Below are 26,296 nucleotides of genomic sequence, written 5' to 3'. Positions count from 1 at the left end.
CCACACAGGGAATTTGGGTTGCATGGGTCACATCCTCAGAAAAGACCTTCTCAACCCTCAGCTGTGCATCATCATAATCATTTCTCTTTTTTAAAAAGGAAAAGCTGTCTGGTTTTGCAGATTTTGCATGATGAAAGTTTACTTTTGAGTTTGTTCTGAAAACGACTCCAGACAGCTGCACTTTTATTGGGGAGCTCCTCTTCTGCACTTGGGATTCTCCAGATGTTCATTCTCTGGAACTGAAAATGCTCATTTTCATTTTCCTCTAGGATATCTAACCTAAACAGAGACACTTAATTTCTTTTTTAGCCCATCATCTTTCCTTAAGAGAAAACAGCTTCTGTAATCTCACAGAAAGCAGTAATTCAAAAATTATTGAGGTTTTGGGAATAAGGGCATTAAGTACCAAATGACATACAGAGATCAGAGGAGAGGGCTGATGCTGTGACTTCTGTGTTTGAGGCAAGAAGGGGAGGAATTCATGTTCAGCCTGAGTTTAGGATGAAACTCTGCTGGGAATTGCTCTGGGTTGATTGGAAAAATTGATGTTTCCTGCCCTCCCTCCCAGTCCAGAGCATCCTGTGGGAGCTGGGTGTTGTAGTTGAAAGGGAGACAATACAAATACACTCAATTTTCAGAAGGCTTCAAACTGATTTTACTCTAGCATGCACGCTGTTTATACATTCTTACAAAACTCAGAAGTTTGCACTTTACTCATTGGTCACAAGACAAACAAAGTGCTCATTGGAAAGGGCAGTTGCAGGTTTCTCTTATTTATCCTTCTTTCTTTCTTGGTTTCTGTGTCAATGACCTTGGTAGGAAATCCTTTCAGGGCTGAATATGTATCCTCATATCAAACATGGATCCTCTTATCAAACATGGATCCTCTTATCAAATATGGATCCTGTTATCAAACACGGATCCTGTTATCAAACACGGATCCTGTTATCAAACACGGATCCTGTTATCAAACATGGATCCTGTTATCATACATGGATCCTCATACCAAACACGGATCCTCATACCAAACACGGATCCTGTTATCAAACATGGATCCTCATATCAAACATGGATCCTGTTATCATACATGGATCCTCATACCAAACACGGATCCTGTTATCAAACATGGATCCTGTTATCAAACATGGATCCTCATATCAAACATGGATCCTGTTATCAAACATGGATCCTGTTATCAAACATGGATCCTCATACCAAACACGGATCCTGTTATCAAACATGGATCCTCTTATCAAACACGGATCCTGTTATCAAACATGGATCCTCTTACCAAACTTCTCCCTGGCTCACAGAGGTCACTGTAAAACCTCTCCCACAGTTGTGTGCTGAGGTGTGGGACAGCAGCAGGGTCGTTCCTGCCACAAGGACAGCCCGCCAGGGACCCTCCCATGTGCAAACACCCTCACTGTGCCATGTGTGCAGCTCATTGTGCTGAAGTTCCTGGTGTTTTGGTGTTTCAGAGAGCCCCACGGTGATGCTGTCTGCAGGCAGCTTCTCCTCCCCCTACGAGCACCTGAGCCAGCCCGAGACCAAGCGGATGGTGGAGCACTACACAGCCTACCTGAGCGACAACACGCGGCTCATCGCCAACCCCGGCCTCAAGGTGGGCACAGCACCCGGGGCTGCTCCTGCGATCCCAAATCCCAGCAGTTTGCCTTAGGAGGGACCTTAGAGCCCATCTCATCCCATCCCTGCCATGGCCAGCACCTTCCACTAGCCCAGGGTGCTCCTGATGCCTTGGGATTTGAGCTTTGCTATTTTTCTGTATTTGTGATTTGGCAGTTCTTCAGTGCATAACTCCAAACTCCACATTCAGTGTGAGCTGCTGCTGTCCCGTTGTGGGCAGACACAGCAATTCCTCTCCAGGCAGTCAAGGAAACAAAAGTGAGTTGGGGGAGCAGATTTGGGGTGAATGACTTCATTAGCAGAAGCTGTAATTGGGAGATCAACCCCAATATGCAAGTGGACCAAACTTATAAAAATATGAAAACCTCTGACTTGTGGTCCATTTTTTTTGGTGTAGCCCCTGGGTGGGCTTTGTCTGCCCAAGATGTACCTGAAGGCCCTGAGAAATGTAAACAAAAGTGAGTTGGGGGTGCAGAACTTGGGGTGAATGACTTCATTACCTGAAGGTGTAATTGGGAGATCAACCCCAATATGCAAATGGACCAAACTTAACCCCAATATGCAAATGGACCAAAATTAACCCCAATATGCAAATGGACCAAACTTATAAAAGTGTGAAACCCGTGACCCATTGTCCATTTTGGGTGCAGCCCCTTGGGGAAGCTTTGTCTACCCAAAATGTATCTGAAGGCCCTTCAATAAATAGAACAACTTTTTATTCCCTTAATTTTGTCCGGCCTGTGTTTTTAGGTAAGTCCCAAAAAAGGCATCACTCCAACCTGGCCTTGGACACTTCCAGGCATTCAGGGGCAGCCACAGGTTCTCTGGACAACCTCACCCTCCCAGCCTGGAATTCCTTCCCAACAACTGATCTAAGAGTGGAGAGAGGAGGGGGGCAGAACTTTGTTGAAACAAACACTAGAAAAGTTAAAGCCACGCTAAGTTCTTAGCAGAAACACTTTGGTGTTCCTAGGCATACAAATGAGAAATCTCTATTTTCTGTGCGAGCAGCACAATATTTCTCTTTACTCCAAGTTAAAAAAAAGCCACAGAGATAACACCAGCAATATTTCCTTGTAATAATCTGCTTGGAATGTCTGGTGTGAGAAGCCTTGAACCAAGTAATTGAGCCGAGATGATCCCCGATGGCTCTCGGGGAAGCTTTTATTGTCTTGCCATGCAAGTCCTGCAGGAGCCCTGCCAGCCCTGCCTTTGTTTTGCAGTTCTCTGTCAGGAATGAAGTAATGGCAACCAGTCACGGCACGGATGAATGGATGACCCAGATGGAGATCAGTGGCCTCAACAGTTACATTGTCAGGCGTTACATAGCAACCCCCAACGGGGTGCTCCGCATCTACCCCGGCTCCCTCATGGACAAAGCATTTGATCCCACCAGGAGACAATGGTGAGTTTTTAGGGTCCCTTCAGCAAAGCTTTCCATCATCTCCGAGGGCAAGAAGGGAAATATTTAGAGTTGGTTTTGGTTTTGGGGTTGATTTCGTAGCCTGTGGGTTGGTTTTTGTGGTTTTTTTTTTGTTTTTTTTTTTTTTTTTTAATTTAGTTCAAAATGTTTTCAGCATGGGGAAAAAGTTCAGAGCCTAAATGCAGTTCAAACATTTACTGGTTCTAATTTCAGGCTTTTTTATTTTGTGGGGTAGTTGGTGTTTCATAGCCCAGCTATGGCAGATGGGGACATAAATATTCAGAAAATGAGCATCCCCTTCAGGGATTAGCTAATTCAGGAGTGTTTGAGCTCCTTGGGCCCTTTTTGGTTGTTCATATCTGAGCCTTTTTGTTTGTTTACTGTGGGTTTCCTCACTGCTTTCAAGGAGGGATTAATTATGCAGCAGCATCTGATTTGGGCAGAGAGCTGGGGACGTTCCAGATGGGAGCAGGCTCTGAGAGTGCTCCAAAGGCTGGGATCGGTGGGAAGGAGCCAGCCAGGTGCTGCCACACTGGGAAGGGCACAGATCCCAGCCCTGTGTCCCTGCAGTGCCCCTGGCAGCTCTCCTGGCCCGTTTTCCCTGAGATTTGTCGTGGTTTGGGAAGAAGGTGCAAATCAAACACTGGGAATAAAGCAGAAGTGGGTTAAGCTGCTCCTGGGTTGGTGCTCTGGGTAGGGGGAAGCAGAGTGGTCACTTTTTCTTACAGAAAAGTGTTGCCAAAAGTTTTATCCACTTTCCTATGACAATTTTACCAACTCTCCTATGACTGTGGCTTATTTTATGCTGATGGAAGTTTTAAGAGGTTCTGATATTTCTGAATTTTCTTGCCTCAGTTCTGTTTTTTCTCCTCAGTTTGCAGTGTAATCATTTTGCCAGGGTTGACTTTGAGACTCTGCTGGCACCAAGTCCTGCATTGTTCTGGGGGAAAATGTCTGAAATTACATGAAATGTGTTCTGTGCAGAAGTAAACTGAGCTTTTTTAATGCAGCTGGATCTACTGGGGGACCATTATTGAGCCGGTCTGGGTTAGTTTGGAGTCCCAATTGCATTTAGGTACCTGTTTGATATTAAAAACAATAATTTGGTGCCTGTTGTTCACAATGTTCAGTGTTATTTTGGGAAAGTCAAGGGTTCTGGCTTGAAGTTACTGACTTTGGCACTGATTCTGAGCATTTCTTTTGGCTTCCCTCAGGTACCTGCATGCAGTGGCCAATCCAGGACTAATCACCTTTACTGGGCCCTACCTGGACGTGGGAGGGGCTGGATATGTGGTGACCATCAGCCACACTGTCCACTCCTCCAGGTGAGGGGCCCTGGGGCAGGCAGGAGGGCTCTGAATGACCAGAGCTGGGTGACTCTGTGTGCTCAAAATCTGAAAACCAGAGCTGCTCTTAAAGTGCTGGTGGTGAAATGTCATCTGACCTTGTGGAAATGGGGCATTGAAACACCAGGAGAAGTCCATTTTATAGGAATATGGGAATTCTGTGGCTTTATTGGTAGAGGAGTAATAACAAAAAAAAAAAAAAGTTGGGAAAGTGCTCCTGGATGAACATGAGGTGGGATATCCAAGGAATTGGGAGGAGGAGAGGGATTGCTCTCCTCAGGCAGTTTGGGATGTGTTCCCTCTCTGCTGGAAGAGAAATCCTTCTCCATCAGGGCTGCCAAGCTCCCCATTTCCTGAAGTTCCCCACACCTCCAGTGGTGGGGTTTTAAGGAGCAGGGAGGTGTTTGGAAGGGAACTGGAGGCCACAAAGAGGGTTCAGGACAGAGCTGTCCTTACTCCAGGGATTGGGGAGCTCCTCTCCTGGGCTGCTTAAATCCAGCACTGCTGGGCTTCCAAAGCCTGTGACTCTCCAAGGGCCCTTCCAGGATTGCTGGGAACAGATTGGAGTGGGAACAGCAGGGCCAGGAGCTGGACTGGATGATCCCTGTGGGTCCCTTCCAGCTCAGGATATTCCATGATTCTATGAAATGACTTTTTCCTGGAGGACCAGGCTGTTGCTGTTCCAGCTTCCTCCTGGCCAGGCCCCAGGCTGAGGCCAGGATTTGGGATGCAGGAGGTTTAAAGGAGCCCACTTTATAAAACATGGATCCAACCTTGCTGTCCCAAATTCCCAAAACAGCATTTTGGTTTTCACATGGAATCTCCTCCAAGCTCCCTACCCAACAGCCCACCAGTACCAAGGGAACTTCCAGTGCTGTACTGGGAACCAACCAGGGATCCCAAAGCCAGCAGGGATCAGGACGTGGCTCCTCCACTCTTCCCAGAGATTCCCCTGCTCTGTGTGGGATTTCCCAGCACAGCACCTCTGCCTGTGTGTTCTGGCAGGAGCATTTTCAGCCCCAGACCCTGCGTGGTGCTTCTCACTGAGGAATTTACTTTGGGGAAACACTTCTGTAAGGAGAGAAGTGCAATTAATCAAAATTCTGATTTTTATCTAGCAAGGGATGGTTTACTCAGCTCTAAGAACTTAAAGCTCCTATGGGCTATTAGAACATGATTAAAGAACACTTAAACAAAGTTTGGCAGATGTGAGTGTGATTCCTGGGTAAATATGACCTCTGAAGCTCATAGTCACATGTGGTTATAATCCTCAAAGAGGCCTGAGCTCCAAATCCAGAGGGGTGGGGAGGAATCTGTGGAGTTAACAGGAATTTTGGCATTAGGGACTGCTGGGAGGCTTTAAATACCCACATCAGGGCAGCCAGAGCTGACACCTCTCATTCCCATTTTATGTATATCTTATTCCTTTTTATGGAGGCTGGGAAGAGAAGATTTATGCCTGATGTGGTTTAATGCAGTTGGCATCAGCAAAGCAGGAGGATTTAGTGCTTAAAAATGAAGCTAAAATATTTACAACATTCTAATGGCTTTATGTCTGTTAGGACAGAGCAGAACTTCAGAGCTTGGTGCCTTGTCACACATGAAATGTGTCTGTGCTGCTTCAGTGCCATCCTTGCCTTCCTCCTCCAGGAAATGTGAACAATAAATCAAATGCAGGTTTTAAAAATCTGTATTTATCTGTCTACAAATGAGATTTGGCTGCATCTCCACTGCACCTCTTTGAAAAGCAAACAAACCTCAGCCCAGTAAACAGAGCTGGGTTTCCGTGGAGCAGGGGTGGCCAGAGCTGTTTGTGCAGTCCAGCTGGGCCTTGCAGCATCTTCATTTCTTTTCTTTTTCTAAAGGTTTTTATTCCTGTCTCCCAGAGATTTGCTCACTGGGAGCAAACTGGGAGAACTGGGGCATGGTGGAAGGACAAAATGCAGCCTCAGGCTGCTGCACAGCACCACATCCCAGGATCCTTTTCATAACTCACCCTAGGAAATGTGATTTTCTTGCCTGCCATTCATGGTCACTCCCACACTTCGTTTTAGGGATTTAGCTCAAAGTCTGGCACCTTCACATTCATTCCTGCTGCTGGGGGCTGAGCAGAGGAGGGGTGCAGGTAACTCCTTCCAGCTGGGGGGAATTGGAAAATACAGAGGCTGCATCCTGTGTTTGTTTGTGTGGATGGGGAATTTTTAATCCTAATTTCTGGCACTTGGGATTAAATATCTGTAGGTGGTGGGGGTGTGTGTAGGGAGGGATCCACTCCTGGGCTGTTTCCTGTGCTGGCTGTACAAAGGGTGACTAAAGTAGGAATTATTATTATTATTATTATTATTATTATTATTATTATTAATAATAATAATAATAATAATAATAATAATAATACCCTGGGTTAAAATATTTTTTATTATTCATAATATTTATAATTTTTCGCTTTCCCCCTCACTGCAGTGCTCAGATGTCCTCAGGACACTCCGTGGCCGTGATGGGCATCGACTTCACCCTCAGATATTTCTACAAAGTCCTCATGGACCTGCTGCCAGTTTGTAACCAAGATGGGGGGAACAAAATCAGGTAAAAATAAATAAAATACTTATTTTCTTGAACCAGATGACCCAGAGGTCGTTTCCAACTTCATTTCTCCAAGGATTCTGTTACTTTCAGTGTGTGTTCTCTGATTTCCAGTAGAACCTGTGCTTGTCCTTCTCATATGGATGTTTTTGTTACTCCAGATCAAACTGCCATCAGTAAATAAACAATCTGCAGGATTACAAAAGCAGAAGATAACAGATTTGATTTGATTTTTTGGTTATATTTAGATTTCTTTGAAATTCTGGGTAAAAAAACATTCCTTATTAAATGAACACACTTCCCAGTTCTCCTGTTTGTTTTAATTTAACCTATTTAGTTCCTGTGAACGTGTAAGAATGATACAGGATTTCAGTTATTTTAACTCCCAATTATTCAAATACACTTTTGGGATGGTTTTCTCAGAAATCCATAGCACAGCCTAGACCAGAAGAAGTCTGATTGCATCTGGAGTATCCAATTTCAGTCAGACAGACCCCTGGGTATCTTAATTGTTCCTTTTTTGAAAAATCTTGTGGGGGTGGGAAAAATTCTGGTTTGAATCTGGTGTAACTTGATAATGTGGTTTGGGCATTGCTGTTGGTTCCATGTTTGTTTTTAAACCTTAAATTTGGGAAGGGAAGTGGTTTTCTGTCGTCCTCCCAGTTCTTTCTGGTTTGGGTATTTTTCTATATATTTTATGGCATATAAAAAAAAACAAATCAGGATTTCTGGTTTGGCATTACTCCCTCCCAGTAAAAAACTGCTGCTGATCAGCACGGTCAGATGCTTTATTCTGTTCCTGCATTCCCCAAATGAGGATTTTTTTTTTTTTTTGAGGATATTTTTCAAACCATTCTGATGTAGAAATTGGATCCAGTGTTTCCAGTCTTGACATAAATGCAGGTGTTTGGGTTTTTGTAGTATATCTCTCCTAAGGATTTTCTGTCAGGAAAAAGAGTAAACATCACATCCCCACTTCTATTTCTAATGGAAACCCCCCCAAAAATCCAAGTTTTCGTGCCTCCTTTGTACCCCTAAAGAGCACAGAGCTTCCCCTGCTTTCTGCTGTGGGTACCCGACACATCCCATGAGAATCCCACAGAAAGCTGCTCCAGCCCCGGATCCAGCTGGATTCCTGCTGTGCCAGGGCTGTGGCTGCCACCCTGCTGAGCTTTTGGGAACATCAAGTGGGCTTTTAACGTCCCCCTGTCCCCTCCCTGGCCACTGAGTCCCTGATGTCGGTGCCACCCTGTTCCCCGGCGCTGCCCGTCTGTGGCCATGGAAACGGGAGAGGGGGAAAGGGAAAATGGGGAAAAGGGATGGATTGAACTCCCTGGATTCTGGACCGGGACACGGCTCCAATGTGGGAAGAGCTGAAAAGGGAGAGGAAAGCTTGGGAGGGCTGGGAGTGATTTATCCCCCGCTCAAAATGAATTCTGAAGGGGGAGGGCATTAAAGGAGAGTGTGAAATCTCTCTTTAATTAATCACATAGTAAATTAATAAACCATTAAAGCTTTCCAAGTTCATTAGGCTCTGTTCATTTCTGGCTCTCCCCCAATCAGACAATGCACTGATGGCTTCTCCTTTCTGGTTTTAATCAGCTCTGTTTTCAACTCCTTGATGGCTCTGGCTCTCTGGAGCAGTAGCAGATGGAAAAGCTTTGGGGAAATACCCAACACATTCTTTAAGAACATTTTGCAGGGAATTCATTTCGTGGCCCTGTTGAATGGAAACCTTTAAAAGCCCTTTAAGACCATGTTTTATTTCACCCCATTGCCCTGAAGCCCAAGGAGGTCTAACAGGAGGCTCTCACTGTGTTTTGGGGCAGGTGCTTCATCATGGAGGACAGGGGGTACCTGGTGGCACATCCAACCCTCATCGACCCCAAGGGCCACGCGCCCGTGGAGCAGCAGCACATCACACACAAGGTCTGCCTGCTTTCCCTTGCCTTATTCCATAGCTCTCATTCCTGTCTGCCTCTTATTCCAAAGGCATCAAATCCTGCCTTTCCCCCTTAGGAACCTCTGGTAGCAAATGACATCCTGAACCACCCCAACTTTGTCAAGAAAAACCTCTGCAACAGCTTCAGCGACAGGACCGTGCAGCGCTTCTATAAATTCAACACCAGCTTAGTGGTGAGCGTGGTTTCCATCTGATTTTGCTTTTGAGTGGGCTTTGGTTGGGTTGGGTTTCTCCTGGTGGAAACACAAGTCCCTGCCAGGCTCAGCAGCCGGGGCTGGGAGCCAGCCTTCTGTGGGGATTGGCCTCTGCTCCCTTTCTCCAGACACGAACCAGGCTGCACAAACAGAGTCCCCTGACATCCAGGGGTTATGGATGTGAGCCCTGGCCAAGTGTGGCTGCTGTCTGCAGGGTCTCAGCCAGCATCGGGGGAAGAAGGGCAGTTTGTTCTTGCTGGGTGGGGATTTTCCAGCTGTAGTTGGGATGTGTTGCTTTGGATCTGAGCTGACCTCTGGCTCCAGCTCTGACCAGAGTCACATCCTCCTGTCAGGTCTCTAATAACTTATCTTTAGGTGTCCAAACAAATCCATTTACTGGTGAGCATTCCCAGGCTGTCATTTGTGAGACCGAAATCTCTGGGGTCCTGCACACTCTGTGCTCTCCATGGATTCTGTGTGAGCTTCCTCTCAAGAGGAGTCTAAACCAAGGGCTGTCATCCCTCAAAGAGCCACAGATCCACCCTGCCAAACTCCCTCCACAGTGATTCCAAAGCTGTTACATTGTGGGAGGAGATTGGAAAATATTTGCAAGTCATGTCAAAATACATTGATTTATGTCAGGTTGGTTTAAACATTTTCCCCACACTTGAAATGCCAAGTGGGAAGTGTGATGTTGGGAAGGAAATTGTGTAGGACAAAGCAGAAACTTGTAGGAAGGAATCAGGAAGGAGCCTGCAGGAGTTGGGCAGTGCTGTGGTGTCCTTTTTTAAGTCTCAGGAGGTTTCCAGCAGGTGGTGGTGGCTCGTCAGAGCTTCTGGGGAGGTCACTGAGGGCTGGCACCGTGGGGACAGGTCAGCGAGCACTGGGAAGGAGTGAAATGTCACCTTTGCTGCCACATCTCATTTTCACAACTAAGCCAATTCCTTCCTGTCTTCAGCAAAGTCTTTTCACCCAGAAGTATCTGGGTAGCAAAACTTACCCACCTCTGCTTTGTGAGGGTGGCACTCCCTCACAAAAACTCCTGAGGGGAGCCACCACCTCTGGAAGCCGTGGCAGAATCTGTGTCCCCACAGCTCTGTAGGATCCCTGAGGAAGGGAGGAGTCTTCAGCTCCCCAAAACAACCTCTGACAGCACTGACACCTTGTTTTTGCCCAGGGTGACCTGACCAACCTGGTGCATGGCAGTCACTGCTCCAAGTACAGGCTGACGAGGATCCCGGGCACCAACGCCTTCGTGGGCATCGTCAACGAGACGTGCGACTCGCTGGCCTTCTGTGCCTGCAGCATGGTGGACAGGCTGTGCCTCAACTGCCACAGGTGACAGCGCCGCGTGGGCTGCGACACTCCTGCCCTCGGCCCTGCTTTGAGGCTCAGAAGAGCACAGGGAGTTCACCAGTTCATTCAGAGTTGCTCTGCCTGTGCTGCCTGTAAGAGGTGCAGGGTATCTCTGCCAGCTTGTCAGAGTTTAACCCAGAGGGGTTTGGGCAGGTAATGCTGAAAGAAACAGAGATTCAGTGACTCAAGAGCAGTTACTGTGAGTGAGGTATAGAAATTTCCATGATTTTACATGGATTGGGGGGTTTTCACTGAGGGGATCCAGGAGGTTTTGCCCACACCACCATGAGGTGATTGTGGCACTGCCAGGAAGTATCCCTACATCCAAATCTGAGGGACTCCCTGTGTTTGGTATTCCAGGAGTGCACCACCCTCAGTCCTGGTGCAGGACAGAGCAATCCCTGTTCTGAGGAAGGAGCAGAGTCACTGCACAGCCTTTTCCATGGGAACTGCTGCTCTAGAGCTGCACCACCACGGGGTTAAAATCCCAGCAGTGTCTGATGGGTTTTCCCGGTGTTTTCTGCCCTGCAGGATGGAACAGAACGAGTGTGAGTGTCCCTGTGAGTGCCCACTGGAGGTGAACGAGTGCACGGGGAACCTGACCAACGCCGAGAGCAGGTGAGAGCCGGGACGCTGCAGGAACAAATTCCCTGTTGGTCCTGCTGAGATCCACCAGGCAGAATTATCAGTACAAGGAAGCAGGTGACGTGCAGGAGGTAAAGATGATTTTAATGGACTGTGCTTTGAGTGCTCTGTTCTTTGCTGCCATGCAGGAATCCGAGCTGTGAGGTGCATCAGGAGCCCATGACTTTCACAGCCATCGATCCCAGCCTGCAGGATGCACTCCCACAGTGCATCAACACCCAGTGCAACCAGAGAACAGAGAGTGGGTAAGGTGACCTTCCCCATCCCTTGGAATACTCTCCTGTGGAAATGATCCAATGGAAATAGCTCTGCTTTAAATGTTTCAAAGAAAAAAATATTGGGAAAAAAGAGCATGATGCCAGAATGAGGTTCTACTCCTGGCTCTGAGGGCTCATTTTTGCTCTGAACAGTCTCCAGGGACCTGAAATGGGTAAAACAGACCAAGCTCTGACCAGACTGCCGAAATCCTTTCTTCCTTCTTCCAAAGGCTGCAGAGTAAGGATGGAACTGCAGCCAGACTTCACCACACTGAGAAATGTCTTATTGGAGGAGTTACAAGTAGGATTCTCCCTTTGCTCAGGCTGAGTGGTGCAGGAAAATACCAAAGCAGACAGAGTTGGAAAAGGGATGCTGGAAATGCAGCTTCCCTGTGTAACTTCTGTGGTGGCACTTGATCACTTCTATGGAATTTTTTCTGGCTAAAGTCATGCACTTGAGAGTTTACAGATGCTTTTGGCCTCCCTGTGTCTCGTGGCTCTAACCCAGGCTGAGCTTTGCAAAGGAGAGGTGTTAAACTGGAAAGTAACCGTGTCCTGCTTGGGTGTTGCCATGCAGGGATTGCTTTGGAGTGCTGGACTGTGAGTGGTGCATGGTGGACAGCGATGGGAAGACCCACCTGGACAAGTCCTACTGTGCCCCTCAGAAGGAATGCTTTGGTGGCATCGTGGGAGCCAAGAGTCCCTATGTGGATGACCTGGGAGCAATAGGTAACTCTGCCTTCCTGAGCTGGTGCTGCCTTCAGCTCTTTGTGTTCCAGAGCATGCAGCAGGTTCTGCACAGAACATTTACCTCTTACCCTGGTGTTAAATCAGCATAAAGAGTGCACCAGGCAGCCAAGACGTGGTGAATATCACCTTTTGGAAAATCCTGATGTGGAGCAGAGTGTAACTGTGCATTCCTGTCTTGCAAGATGCGCTCTCCCTGAGTTCCTCCTCCTATTCCAAGTGAGCACAGTCAGGCACCCAGAAATCCTTGCAGAGCTTCTCCATGTCCCATAGTGTTGATTTAACCCTTCCTGCTCCTCTCTGAGTGTCTTCTATTCCAAGTGACACAGTCAGGCACCCAGAAATCCTTGCAGAGCTCCTCCGTGTTCCGTGTTGGTTTAACCCTTCCTGCAGAGCGTTTATGGTGTTGTTCTCCCTCTGCTTTGTCCTTTTTGCTTTAGGAGACGAGGTGATCACCCTGAACATGATCAAGAGTGCCCCCGTGGGCCCCGTGGCTGGAGGCATCATGGGCTGCATCATGGTGCTGGTGCTGGCCGTGTACGCCTACCGGCACCAGATCCACCGCCGCAGCCACCAGCACATGTCCCCGCTGGCAGCACAGGGTGAGCTCGACTCGGGGACTCAGCAACAGGCTGGGGATGAAAATTAAAAAGCCCAGCAGCACAGCAAAAGCGACCCCAAGGCTGTCCCCGCGGTTTTGCTGCAGGGTTTCCCGGTTTTACTCCGTGTTGGAGCTGCAGGGAGCCGGGCCTGGCGCAGGGGCTGTGTCTTGCTGCCCTCTCCTGGGTACAGCCAGAGCTGCTGCTGCTGCCCAGGGAGCCTGCCCAGACCCAAAGGGAGATAAGCTAAGCTTTGCCAGAGCTCAGACAACTAATCCCAGCTTTCTGCAGCTCGGCCCAGCAGATCCATCATGTGTTTGTTTTGTGCAGCTGCTGGGAGTGACACATTTTTCACTCCCTTTTGCCTCGGGTTTGGGATGTGTCTTTTTTCACTTGTTTTTCCTGGTTCTGGTCCATGTGATGTTCATGGAATGTCTGTGCATAGAGAGATGAAACCACTGAAGTCTAAGAGGCAAAATTGTGCTTGGGGAAGGGACACTGGTACAAAGATAAAGATCCAGAGGTGAGAACACCTCCCTGGAAGTGTTCCAGGCCAGGCTGGACAGAGCTCGGAGTAGCCTGGGATAGTGGGAGGTGTCTCTGCCTGTGGCAGGGGCTGGAAAAAAATGGGCTTTTAAGGCCCTTTCCAACCCAAACCATTCTGTGAATTTAAGTGTGATCACAGCTAATTACCTCTATATTTGATCATCCCCCAGCTCTGTTGTAAATCAGTCCCTTCAGAACTTCAAAGTGAGAGAGTTGGGATGAGGCATTTCCTGCTATCCCAGCCCCACTGGAAGAAGAGCAGCCCCAGCTCAGACCAGTAACACAAAGTGCTTCCATTCTTGTTCATGGGGTGACAGCTGGCAGTAAGATGGTGCAGAACCTTTCTCTCACCAGCTGTGCTTTCTGTTTCTATTTTCTGTTTGTAGAAATGTCAGTGCGTATGTCCAACCTGGAAAACGACAGGGACGAGAGGGATGATGACAGCCATGAAGACAGAGGAATCAGTAAGTACCAAAAAAACTGAAAAACTGTGAGATTCAATCTAACAGTTTTTGGTTTTTTTAAGTAATTTGTTTTTTAACACCCTAGATTTGAATATGTGAGGAATTCCTGTGCTGATCATCAGTAGAAAATGACAGAGCAATATTTTAATTCAAACATCTAGTGCACCTTTAGTCTCATGCTGAAAATGGCATTTTTTACTTTTAAAAGATAATTCTTCATTAGGTGTGGAGTACTTTTGCCCCTTACAACCTCTTGTCATGAGTACTTCCAGAAACAGCTCTGATCAGCTTAAAAATTACCACTGTAACAGCACAGGATATGAAAGACCCTTCCTCTTTTTTGGCCTTAGAAAGCAGAAGCCAAGTCTGGCAAGTATGGTCAGCAAACATGACAGTAAATCTTTTTTGCATTGATTTGGGGTGCCTGCAGTTATCTGCCATCCAATAAAAACGGCATTTTGCATAATCCTGGTGTGCAGTAAGTGCAGCTAGTGCACCAGACTCCAGGGGAACTCCAGGGTCAGACTGGATCCCTGGCTCTGGGCCCTCACTAAAACAATACTCGAGATTTGAAACTGTGTCAACATTCAAAAATGGAAAAATAAGCACATCTGAGCTTCACAGCTTGCATCTACTGCTTCTCCACATCCCTTTTCGTTTCCTTTGGAGCCCTCACATGTTGCCACGGGCCCCTCAGCATGGCACAGCCCAGGTGAAGCAGCCTGGCTGGATGCTGGCCCGTGTACAGCCCTTGGCTGCTGCTGGCTGGGCAGTGCCCCGTGCAGCAGCGGGCTGCAGGCTGTGCCCTGAGCTCTTTGTGTCTGTCGCAGTCAGCAACACGCGGTTCATCGCGGCGGTGATCGAGCGCCACGCGCACAGCCCCGAGCGCCGCCGCCGCTACTGGGGCCGCTCCGGCACCGAGAGCGACCACGGTGAGTCCTGGGCCCCTCCCTGAGCGCCGGGGGCTCTGCCCCTCGGCAGGCTGGCTCTGCCCCTCAGCAGGCTGGGTCTGTCCCTCGGCAGGCTGGGTCTGTCCCCTCGGCAGGCTGGGTCTGTCCCCTCGGCAGGCTGGCTCTGCCCCTCGGCAGGCTGGGTCTGTCCCCTCGGCAGGCTGGCTCTGTCCCCTCGGCAGGCTGGCTCTGTCCCCTCGGCAGGCTGGCTCTGTGAGAGCAGGCTGGCTCTGTCCCCTCAGCAGGCTGGCTCTGTCCCCTCAGCAGGCTGGGTCTGTCCCCTCAGCAGGCTGGCTCTGCCCCTCAGCAGGCTGGCTCTGTCCCCTCGGCAGGCTGGCTCTGCCCTTCAGCAGGCTGGCTCTGTGAGAGCAGGCTGGCTCTGTGAGAGCAGGCTGGCTCTGTGAGAGCAGGCTGGGTCTGTCCCCTCGGCAGGCTGGGTCTGTCCCTCAGCAGGCTGGGTCTGTCCCCTCGGCAGGCTGGTTCTGTCCCCTCAGCAGGCTGGCTCTGTGAGAGCAGGCTGGGTCTGTCCCTCAGCAGGCTGGCTCTGTCCCCTCAGCAGGCTGGGTCTGTCCCCTCGGCAGGCTGGCTTTGTGAGAGCAGGCAGCCAGCAGCAAAGCCAGACAGAACGCTCAGCTGCTTCTGGCTTGGCTCCTGGATGGTTCTGACTGGGTTTGTTCTGGGGCAGATCTCATTGGGGTCTGCAACATCCTCCCAAGGGACAGCTGTGCTCTGTGCCCCTGTGACAGGGACGGGAGCTGTGCTCTGTGCCCCTGTGACAGGGACAGGAGCTGTGCTCTGTGCCCCTGTGACAGGAACAGCTGTGCTCTGTGCCCCTGTGACAGGGACAGGAGCTGTGCTCTGTGCCCCCTATGACAGGGACAGCTGTGCTCTGTGCCCCTGTGACAGGGACGGGAGCTGTGCTCTGTGCCCCTGTGACAGGGACAGGAGCTGTGCCCCTGTGACAGGGACAGGAGCTGTGCTCTGTGCCCCTGTGACAGGGACAGGAGCTGTGCCAGGGGAGGGTTGGGCTGGAGATCAGGAGAAGGTTCTTCCCCCTGAGGGACCTGGATTGCCAGGACAAGGGGAATGGCTTCACACTGAAAGGGAGTGGGATTAGATCAGAGTTTAGGAAGGAATTGTTCTGCCCAGAGCAGCTGTGGCTGCCCCTGGATCCCTGGCAGTGCCCAAGGCCAGGTTGGACAGGGTTTGGAGCAGCCTGGGATGGTGGAAGGTGTCCCTGCCATGAGTGGGGTGGGATGGGATCATCTTTAATGGCCCTTCCAACCTAAACCATTCTGGGATTCTGTGATCTTCCAGCACCTTCAAGCAAATGCTGGGCACCATTAGGCTTAGGGGGTTGGGATGTCTCCCCTGCCCTTAGACTAAATCTCCTCAAATCTGAAAAGCTGCTAGAAGGGTGTAATGCTGTTGACTCATGAGAAGGCTTAATTTATTAGGAAATGAGGAGGAGGAGGGCTAGACACGGCAGTCTGCAAGCTGTCAGCTCTGCTAGGCTGGGGACCTTCCAGCAGACCTGGCCCAGCACTAAGACTCTGGTTGCACTAATGGAATTGGGACAGGAAACCCAAAGGCCAAAGCCTTGGAACGTGGATGAACAGATGTCTCCTAGACAATCTTGCTCTAGGAGGAATTACCCTGGATTTGGGGTGAGATTACCTGTGCTGAGGCAGATTTGCCAGATTAATGCTCCCTTTGCTCCTTTTCTTGCAGTGCCAGCAAATCCTTCCCATCTTTTAGTCATCCTGGGTTAGCAGGGGAGCTGTCTACCTCCATCTGGAATGTGCACTGCTATTTTTAGTTTCTGTAATTCCATCTTCTTCAAAGGGCTGCCCAGGCTTCTTCCCCAATTCCTCCATGCCAGCTCCACGCCATGACTCAGAGCATGGGAAATGGGAGGCAGCTTTGGGGACTCAGCTGCTATTTTTACCACCCTTCTTTTAGGTGTTACCAGCTGGAAACCTGAGCGAGATGCTCAGGAGCAGCACTGCTTCCTCAGCCTTTAGTCCTTGTTTTTTGAGAAGGATTTATTTCCAATTAAAGCAAGATCTTTGTCCTTCTAAATTTCATTTGGTTTTACATTTAGAAGTGCTGAGGGGGAGTTGTTTGCCCTGCCGCCTGGTCTGGTTGTTAACAGCTGGTTTGGATAAATCCAGGTTATATCTTAACAGATCTTTTGAGGGTGGTATCTTTTATGTTTTGGTTTGAAATCAGTGCCAGCAATTCTGTTTTTACAAACTATTGAACACGCGGGTGCTGTTACTGTTTGTGGCAGCACAAACCACAGGTCCCCAAAGCCTTGAACCAAAGATGATGGCAGGGAAAGGGATTCAGTATGGACTTAGAGGAGAGGATGAGTTTGTTTGGTTTGTTCTGTTAAGAAAATTGTTTTACTCCCTCTTTAAGCACCCTGTGTGATTCCAAGAAGGTGTCCAGACAGCCCTGGGAATTCTGAGTGGCCAGGAAAGGGATCTGTTGTAGACTTATAACTTAGAGGAGAAGATTAGTTTGCTGGGGTTTGTTCTGTTAATGAGGAAAATTGTTTTACTCCCTTTCTAAGCACCTTGTGCGTGATTCCACAAAGGTGCCCAGCCAGCCCTGGGAATTCTGAGTAGCAGGGAAAGGGATCTGTTGTAGACTTAGAACTTAGACTTAGAGGAGAGGATGAGTCTGTTGGGGTTTGTTCTAGTTAGAAAACAGTTTTGTTCCCTCTCTCAGCACCCTTTGTTGATTCCACAAAGGGTGCCCAGCCAGCCCTGGGAATTCTGAGCATCCAGCCTTGCTGTGCTCACTGCTGCTGTTCATTCCCAGGCTACAGCACGATGAGCCCCCAGGAGGACAGCGAGAACGCCCCCTGCAATAACGACCCTCTGTCTGCCGGCGTGGACGTGGGCACCCACGAGGAGGACCTGGAGCTGGACACGCCCCCGCAGACCGCAGCGCTGCTGAGCCACAAGTTCCACCACTACCGCCTGCACCACCCCGCCCTGCACCACAGCCACCACCTGCAGGCCGCTGTCACCGTGCACACTGTGGATGCCGAGTGCTGAGGGACCCACGGCCACCACCTGCAGGCTGCCATGGCCACCACCTGCAGCCTGTGGCACTGGGGACATCACAGCCACCACCTGCAGGCTGTGGTACTGAGGACATCACAGCCACCACCTGCAGGCTGCCATGGCCACCACCTGCAGCCTGTGGCACTGGGGACATCACAGCCACCACCTGCAGGCTGCCACAGCCACCACCTGTAGGCTGTGGCACTGAGGACATCACAGCCACCACCTGTAGCCTGTGGCACTGGGGACACCACAGCCACCACCTGCAGGCTGCCACGGCCACCACCTGCAGCCTGTGGCACTGAGGACACCACAGCCACCACCTGCAGGCTGCCACGGCCACCACCTGCGGGCAGTGGCACTGGGGACATCACAGCCACCACCTGCAGCCTGTGGCACTGGGGACAGCACGGCCACCATGTGCAGCCTGTGGCACTGGGGACATCACAGCCACCACCTGCAGGCTGCCACGGCCACCACCTGCGGGCGGTGGCACTGGGGACACCACAGCCACCACCTGCAGCCTGTGGCACCGTGCACTAAGGACACCACAGATGCCACTCCAGAGCCATGGGGACTGTGCTGCTCCCCAGGGACAACCTCACAGGCTTCCCCACCAAACTGAGGCATCAGAGCTTTGCATTTTTACAAATGGAAGGTTGGCTCTGGCCTGCAAACGTGCTTGATGAATAGACCTGCCAAAACATGGAGAAAAATGGAGCAGGAGGCACGTTAAGACCTCCAGGAACAGGGATGGGAGTTTATCCAGCAGCTGGAGTTTGTTGTGCTGAGCCAAGAGCAGAGAGGGAGCTTAAAGAGCCAGAGATGATTTGGTTTCCTTAACTGGAAGAGCAGGAATCTGCAGCTGGAGAGCCCAGAAGTGCCAGACAGAGCAGGAAGGCTGCTGGCTTCTCTGCAGGTGGAAAGCTCCCGGCGCTCTGCAGGACCTGGGACAATGCATCTCAAGATTTTTAAGTAAAGGATTATTTTTCTACTATTTATTGAACTTGAAACTTTGGGGGGAGGGAGGGGAGAAGACCTGTTAGGGGTTCTCAACGAGTACCACGTGCATTCAGTGCTGGGGAAGGGGCTCTTCCCAGGAAAACAGCTGTTCCTTGGGAGCTGACCTTCATCCAGTGCCCCACTCTGCAAAGGGAAAATGAAGAAGCCCTCTCTGCCTCGGCGTTTACATTAGGATTGCTTTCTTTTCCACACTCATTTCCTGTAAATATTACAGCCTGATTTCTATTCCAGTATTGTCTTCCTATCTGCAGAGGAGAAATCCTGTACTCCGTTACTAAAATCCAGAGAATTCTGCCCAGAATCTGCCCAGAAACTCCTCCATCTTTATCTCTTCGCTCGTCCTTAAAGGATTCCTGTGTGGAAGTAATAAAAAATTTCTTTAGCATTAGTTACCAGATAATCCCAAATGGAATCTGTGCCATTCTTCTGTTTCCTTGGACCACGAGTAGGGATAAACCAGTGTTTTGTAAAACTTGGGTTACTGTGGAAGAAACCTTGAAACCATAATGAGAAGCTGCTGCTGTTTGTCTGGAATTTTAACCTTGCTTGGTAAATCAAAGAAAGATTAATCAGTGTCTACAACAAAGGGCATCATAATTATCAATATGTTTTCAATCACAGTGTTGTATTTTAGATTCACATTTTGTGATTACAATATCAAGCCATTCTTGCACTGTGCATATGGTAAACATCCATTTATATGTAGTTTTTTTTTTTTAAATCACTTGTTTTAATTAATATGGTACTTAATACTGTATTATGTAAAAAATTGGTTCTTAAACAGTACAGTAAAATAACTATGTGTGATACCAGGATATCCCTTTATACTATGTATAAAATTAAAATCTCTAGTGAAATAAACTGTATATAAGTGTAGATCTGTGGAGAAGTGGCTGCACTGAAATGATTCTGCCTCAGTTTCCTTCTCTGGCTGAACAGGACTGAAAATTCACTCCAGTTCCTCCAGTTTTATCAACAGCCTTGAGAAATTTAACCTTTAAATGAAAATGACGGTATTGATGGAAGTTTTAAAGCCTTTTTTTATCTGGTTGGTCATAATTTGGGAAATGACCATTTGTGGAAGCGGTCAGCCACTGCTTAGGGTCACCAAAGCAAATAATTTAAGGGTTTTATTTTCCCGATCCTCTCCTGAAACCTCCGTGGCTCTGGATTTGCTGTTGTGCCGTGTTTGTGCAGGATTTGGTGGAGGCTTTTTGCTGAGCAGGCAGTGCAGGAAGCCACTGAGCCTCTGCTTTGTGCTCTCAGAGCTCTGCAGCTGATGGCCTGGGTATCAGCCAGGCTGGGATTCATTTCCACTTTGGAACCCAAAGTCATGCCGGTGCTTGGATACCGCGGGACAAATAATTTTTGATAAAATGTATCAGAAATATCATTAATAGCCACGTACATTGGAAAAAGTCATCAGCTTGAACTGCAGTATTACTTCAGGGGAGAGGTTTTTTGGTGGTTCCTCACCTTCCCTGCCAGCAGAAGGTGCTTGCAGGGGTCCCTTGCAGCTCTGCTGAGAACACAGGAGCTTCCAGAACCTCTTGGAAGAGCTCTTGGAAGTCCAACTATCAAACCCATTTTGCTTTTGCTTTAAAAGCTTCTCAAGAGCTTTTCCTTGCTGCTGCTTCTTCCCTTTTCTTCTGGGATCTCTTTTCTTCTTCCTGGTTTGCTCTGAACAAATGGTTCTTGATTTGAGGGGTCTGCACAGCCCTGCTTAACTTGGAGTAATGGGAAGAGCCCGAGCTCTTGCTGGGAAAAATAATTACAGGGAAAACTCTGATTTCCAGGTGTGCCAAATCCCAGCTCCCAGTGCTGGCACTGACCTTGTCCCAGCAGGAGTAAATGGGATCCTCTGCTGATAATGGATGTGATTGGGGTTCATAAGGAGCTGCATGAGAGCTCCTCACTTTTATTGCCTGAGTTCTGCCGTGGCCTTCCCTCCCCAGCATTGTTTTACTTTATTGACTGAAGATCATAAAAGCAGCAGTTAAACCCTGGATCCTCCTTCCCTAGAACTGATAAGAATTTATGGCCATTCATTTTCCACTTATTTCATTTTCCCATCTTAGTTGTGGTAATTTCCTGTAGGTTTTCTTTCATTCTCCCAACAACAACAAAAAAGGTTCTTTTAAAGTGAAAACGAGCATTGCCTTTAATTTGTGTTCATGAATTTTAAATTGACTCGATGCTTGGAGTATTTGAGATCTGCCAAGTGTATGGATTTTCCTATATCCAAGGAATCATGGAGAAGCATTTATATGGGCAGAATATATTGATTGAAAATGCATTAAATTTTTTTTTTTTAAATTCATTTATGTTATTGCCTGGCCAAAAAGTGGGATTTGCAAAGCCTGTTACAATTTAGCCATGGAATATTATCTTTATCCTAGCCCTTGGCAAGGGCAGGGAAGGGAGGATGGATGGGAATTCAGGAGACGTTCACTTGTGACTATAACTGGGCAAAGGGAGATCTCTCAAAGGCTTTATTCTGTCAAGTGACCCAGAAATGGGCAGGAGCACAGAAAGTGGATTTGTCAGAGGAAAAACTATGGGAGTAAGTTGGCAGCAAATATGGAAAAGGAGAAAAAACTAGGATGCAAAAGTCCTGGATCCAAGAGAGCACAGGTAATCCAAAAGGCTGTTGGTGAGTTCCAAGCTGAATTTGCAGCGTTCCTTCCCAGCTCTTGGCTGCCCATTTCTTGTTTGTAAAAGAGATTCCCAGCTATGGCTGGGGTTTTCAAAGGAGCCTGCTCTGGGCTGTCAGTGATGTTTGGAATATTAATTCCTGCAGCAGTTAACTCGGGAACCATTGGATTGTTTTGCTGTACAAACCCCCCCTTTGCCAGGGAGCCTAAGAAGGAAAAAGGAACCTCAGTGCCACGGAATATTTCATATTCCTGCCTGGCAGCCCTAGGGCTGAGGAGAGGTGATGATTTTGTGCTTTGTGCTCTGCGCTGAGCACGGAAGGACCTTGGCCCAGAAGGGCTGGGGTTCCTGGAGCCAAGGCTGCCGTGGAATTTGGACACTGCAGTCCAAGAGTGAACTTCTCCAAGCCCTGCCTCGTTAGTGAGGTGCCAGACACAGCTGGGGTGAGTGCCAGCCCTTGCTCAGAAGCACTGCTGGTTCCTCCTCGGGAGAAGATCCCATGGGATCACTGATACCCCTATGGAACAGCCACGCTGTGAGCAACGGGGTGGGAATGTGATGGCAGAGGCAGAACACATCTTAGATCTGGAGGTTTTCTTCAGATCTCAGAGCGGCCTCTTCTAAATCCTGTGGAAAAAATGATCCCTGGGCTCGTTTTTGTGCTGGGAGCTGCCCTGGGAAGGAGCAATTCTGGTTTGTTGGAGGTTTTTGGAGCTGGCACTGGCAAATCCACCAGGTCAGCAGTGCCCTAGCAAGTGCCCTCTGCTGGGATTGCCTCTCTGGGACAACAGCAGTGACAGCAGGGAAGGGAATGTGCTGGCCAAGGGCACAGGGCAGAGGGAATCCTTCCACCCACCTTCACCTGCCTCTGGAGCAGCTCCATGGAGAAAGGGAACAGCCCCCAAAACTGCCAAGTCAGCACTTTTCACAGGAGAGAAAAAAAAGAAATTCCACTTTGCAGGAAAAACTCTGCAAGATCCTGACAAAACTGGTGGTCTTTCCTTAAATCCAGTTGAACAATCAGACTGCCAGGGATTTCCAGCTGGGCCAACACGGGTGGATTTTTCCAATTTTAAAACTCTTCCATTGCACTGAGGTAATGAAATTGGGCAGACACCCCGAGATGGGCTGGCACCAGCAGCAGGAAACTGGGAATGCAGTCAGAGAGTTTAATATCCTTCTTTTCACTTCTCCAACGTTCTGTCACTTCCACAAAACTGCTCCTAATATCCATTCTCTTGGCATAATTGGTGCAAATCGCATGCAGGATTAAAGGTTGAGTAATTAACATGATCTAATTGCTGCAAAATAATAATAAAAACCTCCTTAATCATTTATTTCTATTGCAGCTGAGCCAAGAAAATCTCCATAAACAAGGCAAAAAACCGCAGCCAGGGAACCTGGAAAACAGGAAGGGGATGGATTTTTTTCACTCTGAACATGGAGAAATCAGGCACAGCACGTTGGGTGACAGTTCCTATGGAAACCTTTTATAACTGAGCAGCAGAACACTTGAAAGCCTCATAAATTTTTTGGGAATGTTTCTTTTGCATTACCTCCTTTAGGCCAGTTTTCCATATTGAACAAGTTTTTTTTTTTGTGTGTGTGTGTGTAACAAGTTTTTAAGGACAAAATATTATGGGGGTGCTGGAAATTGCAGGCTCTGCTGGCAGGGAGAAATCATGGGCTGGTTTATCTTCTCCAAACAAATCGCTGGTCCCATGCCTGCTCCCTCCCAGTCCATCCCAGCTCCTCAGTTAATCACAGCAAATTTCTTCCAGGTTTACAATTAGCCAGATCCAAGGAGCAGCAGTGGACATGTATGGATTCACCCTATGGAATGCTTTCACCCCCAGAATTATGATTTCCCCGTGTTTTTTTTTGTTGTTGTTGTTGTTGTTTTTGTTTGTTTGTTTGTTTGTTTTGTTGTTTTGTTTTTGTTTTTTGGTGGGAAATGATTTTGTAATTCCCTGTGAATTGTCATTATCAGTTTCCAGTTCCTAGAAAATTGGTGCTTTTAGGGAATCTGAGACTGATTTATTTGGAATTCCCATTTGCAGCACATTCATGGGCTGGCCAATAAAAATATTCCTGGTAAGAATGTGGGGCTGGACCTTCTTTTGCCAGGAATCCAAGGAACATTTGGATGTTTTTTAATACTAAAATTGCCAAAATGCACTTGGTTCCAATAACTAATGACGAAATTTGAAGCTGAATGAGGAAAAAGAAAGCCTGTGTGTGAAGAACAGTGATTTAAATCAGGGTATTGATTCAGGAGAAAGTATTGCAGAGGTTCCCCTGTGAATATCTGAGCCATTTATTGAAAATTGTATTTGTTTGATCTCATTTTCCTTTGTTCTCAGTTATTATTCAAGAACTTGGCTCTGCTTTGTGGTGTTTAATATTTACTTTTTTTTTTTTTTTCTGCCTTTAAAGACAACCACACAGATCTGCTAATGATGCACGGGGCAACAAAGGTTTGAAATTCTGCTGCAGAGACCACAGGTCCCAAAATAGCCCATGACAGCAGAGCCCAGTAACGATTTCCTTGCAGGAGTTACTCACTCTGGAAGTTAGAGCCCTGAACTCTCCCACCTTTTCACTGTTCATTTGCAGGCCACTGAGTTAAAGAGTGGAAGCAAGGAGAAAGTGCTCAGCAGGCTGAGACTTTTTGTGCCTGGATGGAAGAGGTTGGGCATGTCGTGGAATGACTGAGAGTGCCGAAAATGTTGGAATTTGCAGGGGAAAAAAAGGATAAAGAAACTCCTTTTGGCACCTCTGGTGTATTTTGGATGCAGTGTGTATTGTGAGGTGATCTGGGTGATCATCACCACATGAATTATTGGCGTTGAAAATGAAATCTGCAACTTCTGGATCCAAAATCTCAGTGTCTTAATGAAACAAAAGGAGCAGCAGGAAGAGCTGGGACGAAAGGGAATGGCTTTGTTTGTGTGGCTGATATGAGGTGTGATGGGAATCCATTATTCTGAGGGAATGTGCAGCAGCTGATTCAGGAAACAGTGAATTGTTTATTTCTCTTTCATTAATCCATCACTTACCTGAAGAGCTCAAATACCTGGGAACATCAGGTGGGTTTTGTGCCCAACAGATGCTCCCAGTCTTGCCTTTCACCCGATGTGCACAATGTGAATTTGTTTGTACCTTTGGATGTAGAATCCCAGAAAATCCCAGAATCCTGGACTGGTCTGTGTTGGGAGAGTCCTTAAATCCCATTTCATTCCAGTCCTTCCACCTTCCACCAGCCCAGCCTAGATAGTTTTGCCTGACTGCACCTGTAATGCCAAAAGAATGTTTGGAATTACAATTCTAATTCACACTCATTCCATAAAAATTATAAAATATATATGGCTGGTGTGACTTCAAAGCTGCAGAAGCACAGGGAAATTTATCTTTTTAGGAGAGCTACAAATGCAACTGCTGGGGTGGGGACTTTACTCTTAATTAGCAGGGAATTTAATGAACTAAGTTAAATTACTGCAAGGTAGTTTATCAGTGTGACAGCATCAGGGCAGCAGCACAACTGAAGTTACACTGGACTGTTCTATTTTTTAATAATAGATTTCATTTAATAATTTTGTTTTGCTTCTGCAGCTGTATTGAAACCCAATGAAAGTATTTTAAATTGATTCAAAGCATAAACGTGGAGGGTTCGGTTTGGAAGCTCCAGAAAAGGAGTCAAAGTCATTTAAATATTTCATAGAAAACTGTAATCAACAGAGGAAATTCCTTAAGGAAATACCTGCATGTCTTAGCTCAGCATCCTCTTCCTCCTGGAACAGCTCTTTTTTTGGGAGGCTGATATCACCTAGACAGGAACACTGGGGGGAAAAGGTGAATACTTTAACCTACAAAATACAATATTTTAAATACCTATCCCTAACCTAAGGAAAAAAAATATATATATTTCTCTGATACTTTCTATTTTCTCTGAATTTATTCCTCTTTTCTTGAGTTTCTCTGGAACTATTTGCTATAGGAATTTTGTTTGTGCCATTAATACCAAACTATTAGTTTCTGACTTCTTTCAGCAGTGCGCTTTAAATTTGAATGACTTAAATTCAGGCACACCTTCAGCCCATCAAAAATGACCAAAAAAAGGCAATTTTTGAAGAGGTAATTGCTGTAGGTAGAATTAATGAGCACTGATTACAGGTGAAGCAGTGTCCACCTTCCAATTGAAAAATTAATGGTAAAATTAATTACTCTGTTTGAATTCCTTCATTAGCATCACTACATTTTATGATGTTTGAGCAGATCCATAATTTCTGCTGTAATAGCTTGATCTGGTGATCATTTTTGAGGAGATATTTTGTGTTTCAGTATTCCCGGGAGAAAAGTGTCCCTTTTTCATGATCCCAGAATTATTTACATCCCATCATCTATGAACCTGTCACACCTCTCATTTCCAATGATTTTATTTATTAAAAATAATGCAAATATTGCAAAAGGAGGAACATTACCTGTTTGAGAAAAAATTAGAGAAAATTAAGCCCTTGAACAGAATCTTGTCAGCTGTCAATTTTTAAATAATAAAACAAAAATCCCTCTGATTACTGTAGTTTTAAAACTCATTTTAGAAATAAAGAAAGTCCAAGATACTTTGTGTTCCTAACTTGTTTTTGTTTGGGCTAAAGCAATTTCTAAGATAATTTCTTTGGTGGAGTTTTTAATCTGTAACTGATAAGTAAAATGGCACCTTGAACCTTGTCAAGGATTATCCATCATAATTAGATTTTCTTGATAAGAATTGTCACATAGACCCAATTTAACTCCAACTCTTCTTCCAATTTCCTTTTTCAGACT

At 47.3% G+C, this 26,296-nt stretch overlaps 1 protein-coding gene across 2 annotated transcripts in view; it reads left to right on the top strand.

Moving 5' to 3' along the window:
* CACHD1 (cache domain containing 1) overlaps nt 1-19,691 on the top strand; it is an 89,294-nt gene extending 69,603 nt beyond the window's left edge. The window contains exons 14-28 of one of the 2 annotated variants that reach the window (XM_085586129.1): nt 1,482-1,624; nt 2,871-3,052; nt 4,285-4,395; nt 6,877-6,999; nt 8,826-8,925; nt 9,016-9,132; nt 10,331-10,491; nt 11,041-11,127; nt 11,283-11,399; nt 11,989-12,140; nt 12,599-12,760; nt 13,690-13,767; nt 14,598-14,699; nt 17,547-17,803; nt 17,864-17,882. In XM_085586129.1, the coding sequence (XP_085442255.1) occupies nt 1,482-1,624; nt 2,871-3,052; nt 4,285-4,395; nt 6,877-6,999; nt 8,826-8,925; nt 9,016-9,132; nt 10,331-10,491; nt 11,041-11,127; nt 11,283-11,399; nt 11,989-12,140; nt 12,599-12,760; nt 13,690-13,767; nt 14,598-14,699; nt 17,547-17,785 (1,874 nt within the window). In that variant the 3' untranslated portion in view covers nt 17,786-17,803; nt 17,864-17,882. Of the gene's footprint in view, nt 1-1,481; nt 1,625-2,870; nt 3,053-4,284; nt 4,396-6,876; nt 7,000-8,825; nt 8,926-9,015; nt 9,133-10,330; nt 10,492-11,040; nt 11,128-11,282; nt 11,400-11,988; nt 12,141-12,598; nt 12,761-13,689; nt 13,768-14,597; nt 14,700-17,546 lie in introns of both variants that reach the window. The other variant, XM_031505476.3, reaches the window with a different exon arrangement.
* The last annotated feature ends 6,605 nt before the right edge of the window (nt 19,692-26,296 follow it).

Source organism: Lonchura striata, chromosome 8 (genome assembly GCF_050655825.1).
Source record: "Lonchura striata isolate lonStrDom1 chromosome 8, ASM5065582v1, whole genome shotgun sequence".
NCBI classification, from domain to species: Eukaryota; Metazoa; Chordata; class Aves; order Passeriformes; family Estrildidae; genus Lonchura; species Lonchura striata.
This window is presented reverse-complemented; position numbering and strand designations above follow the sequence as displayed.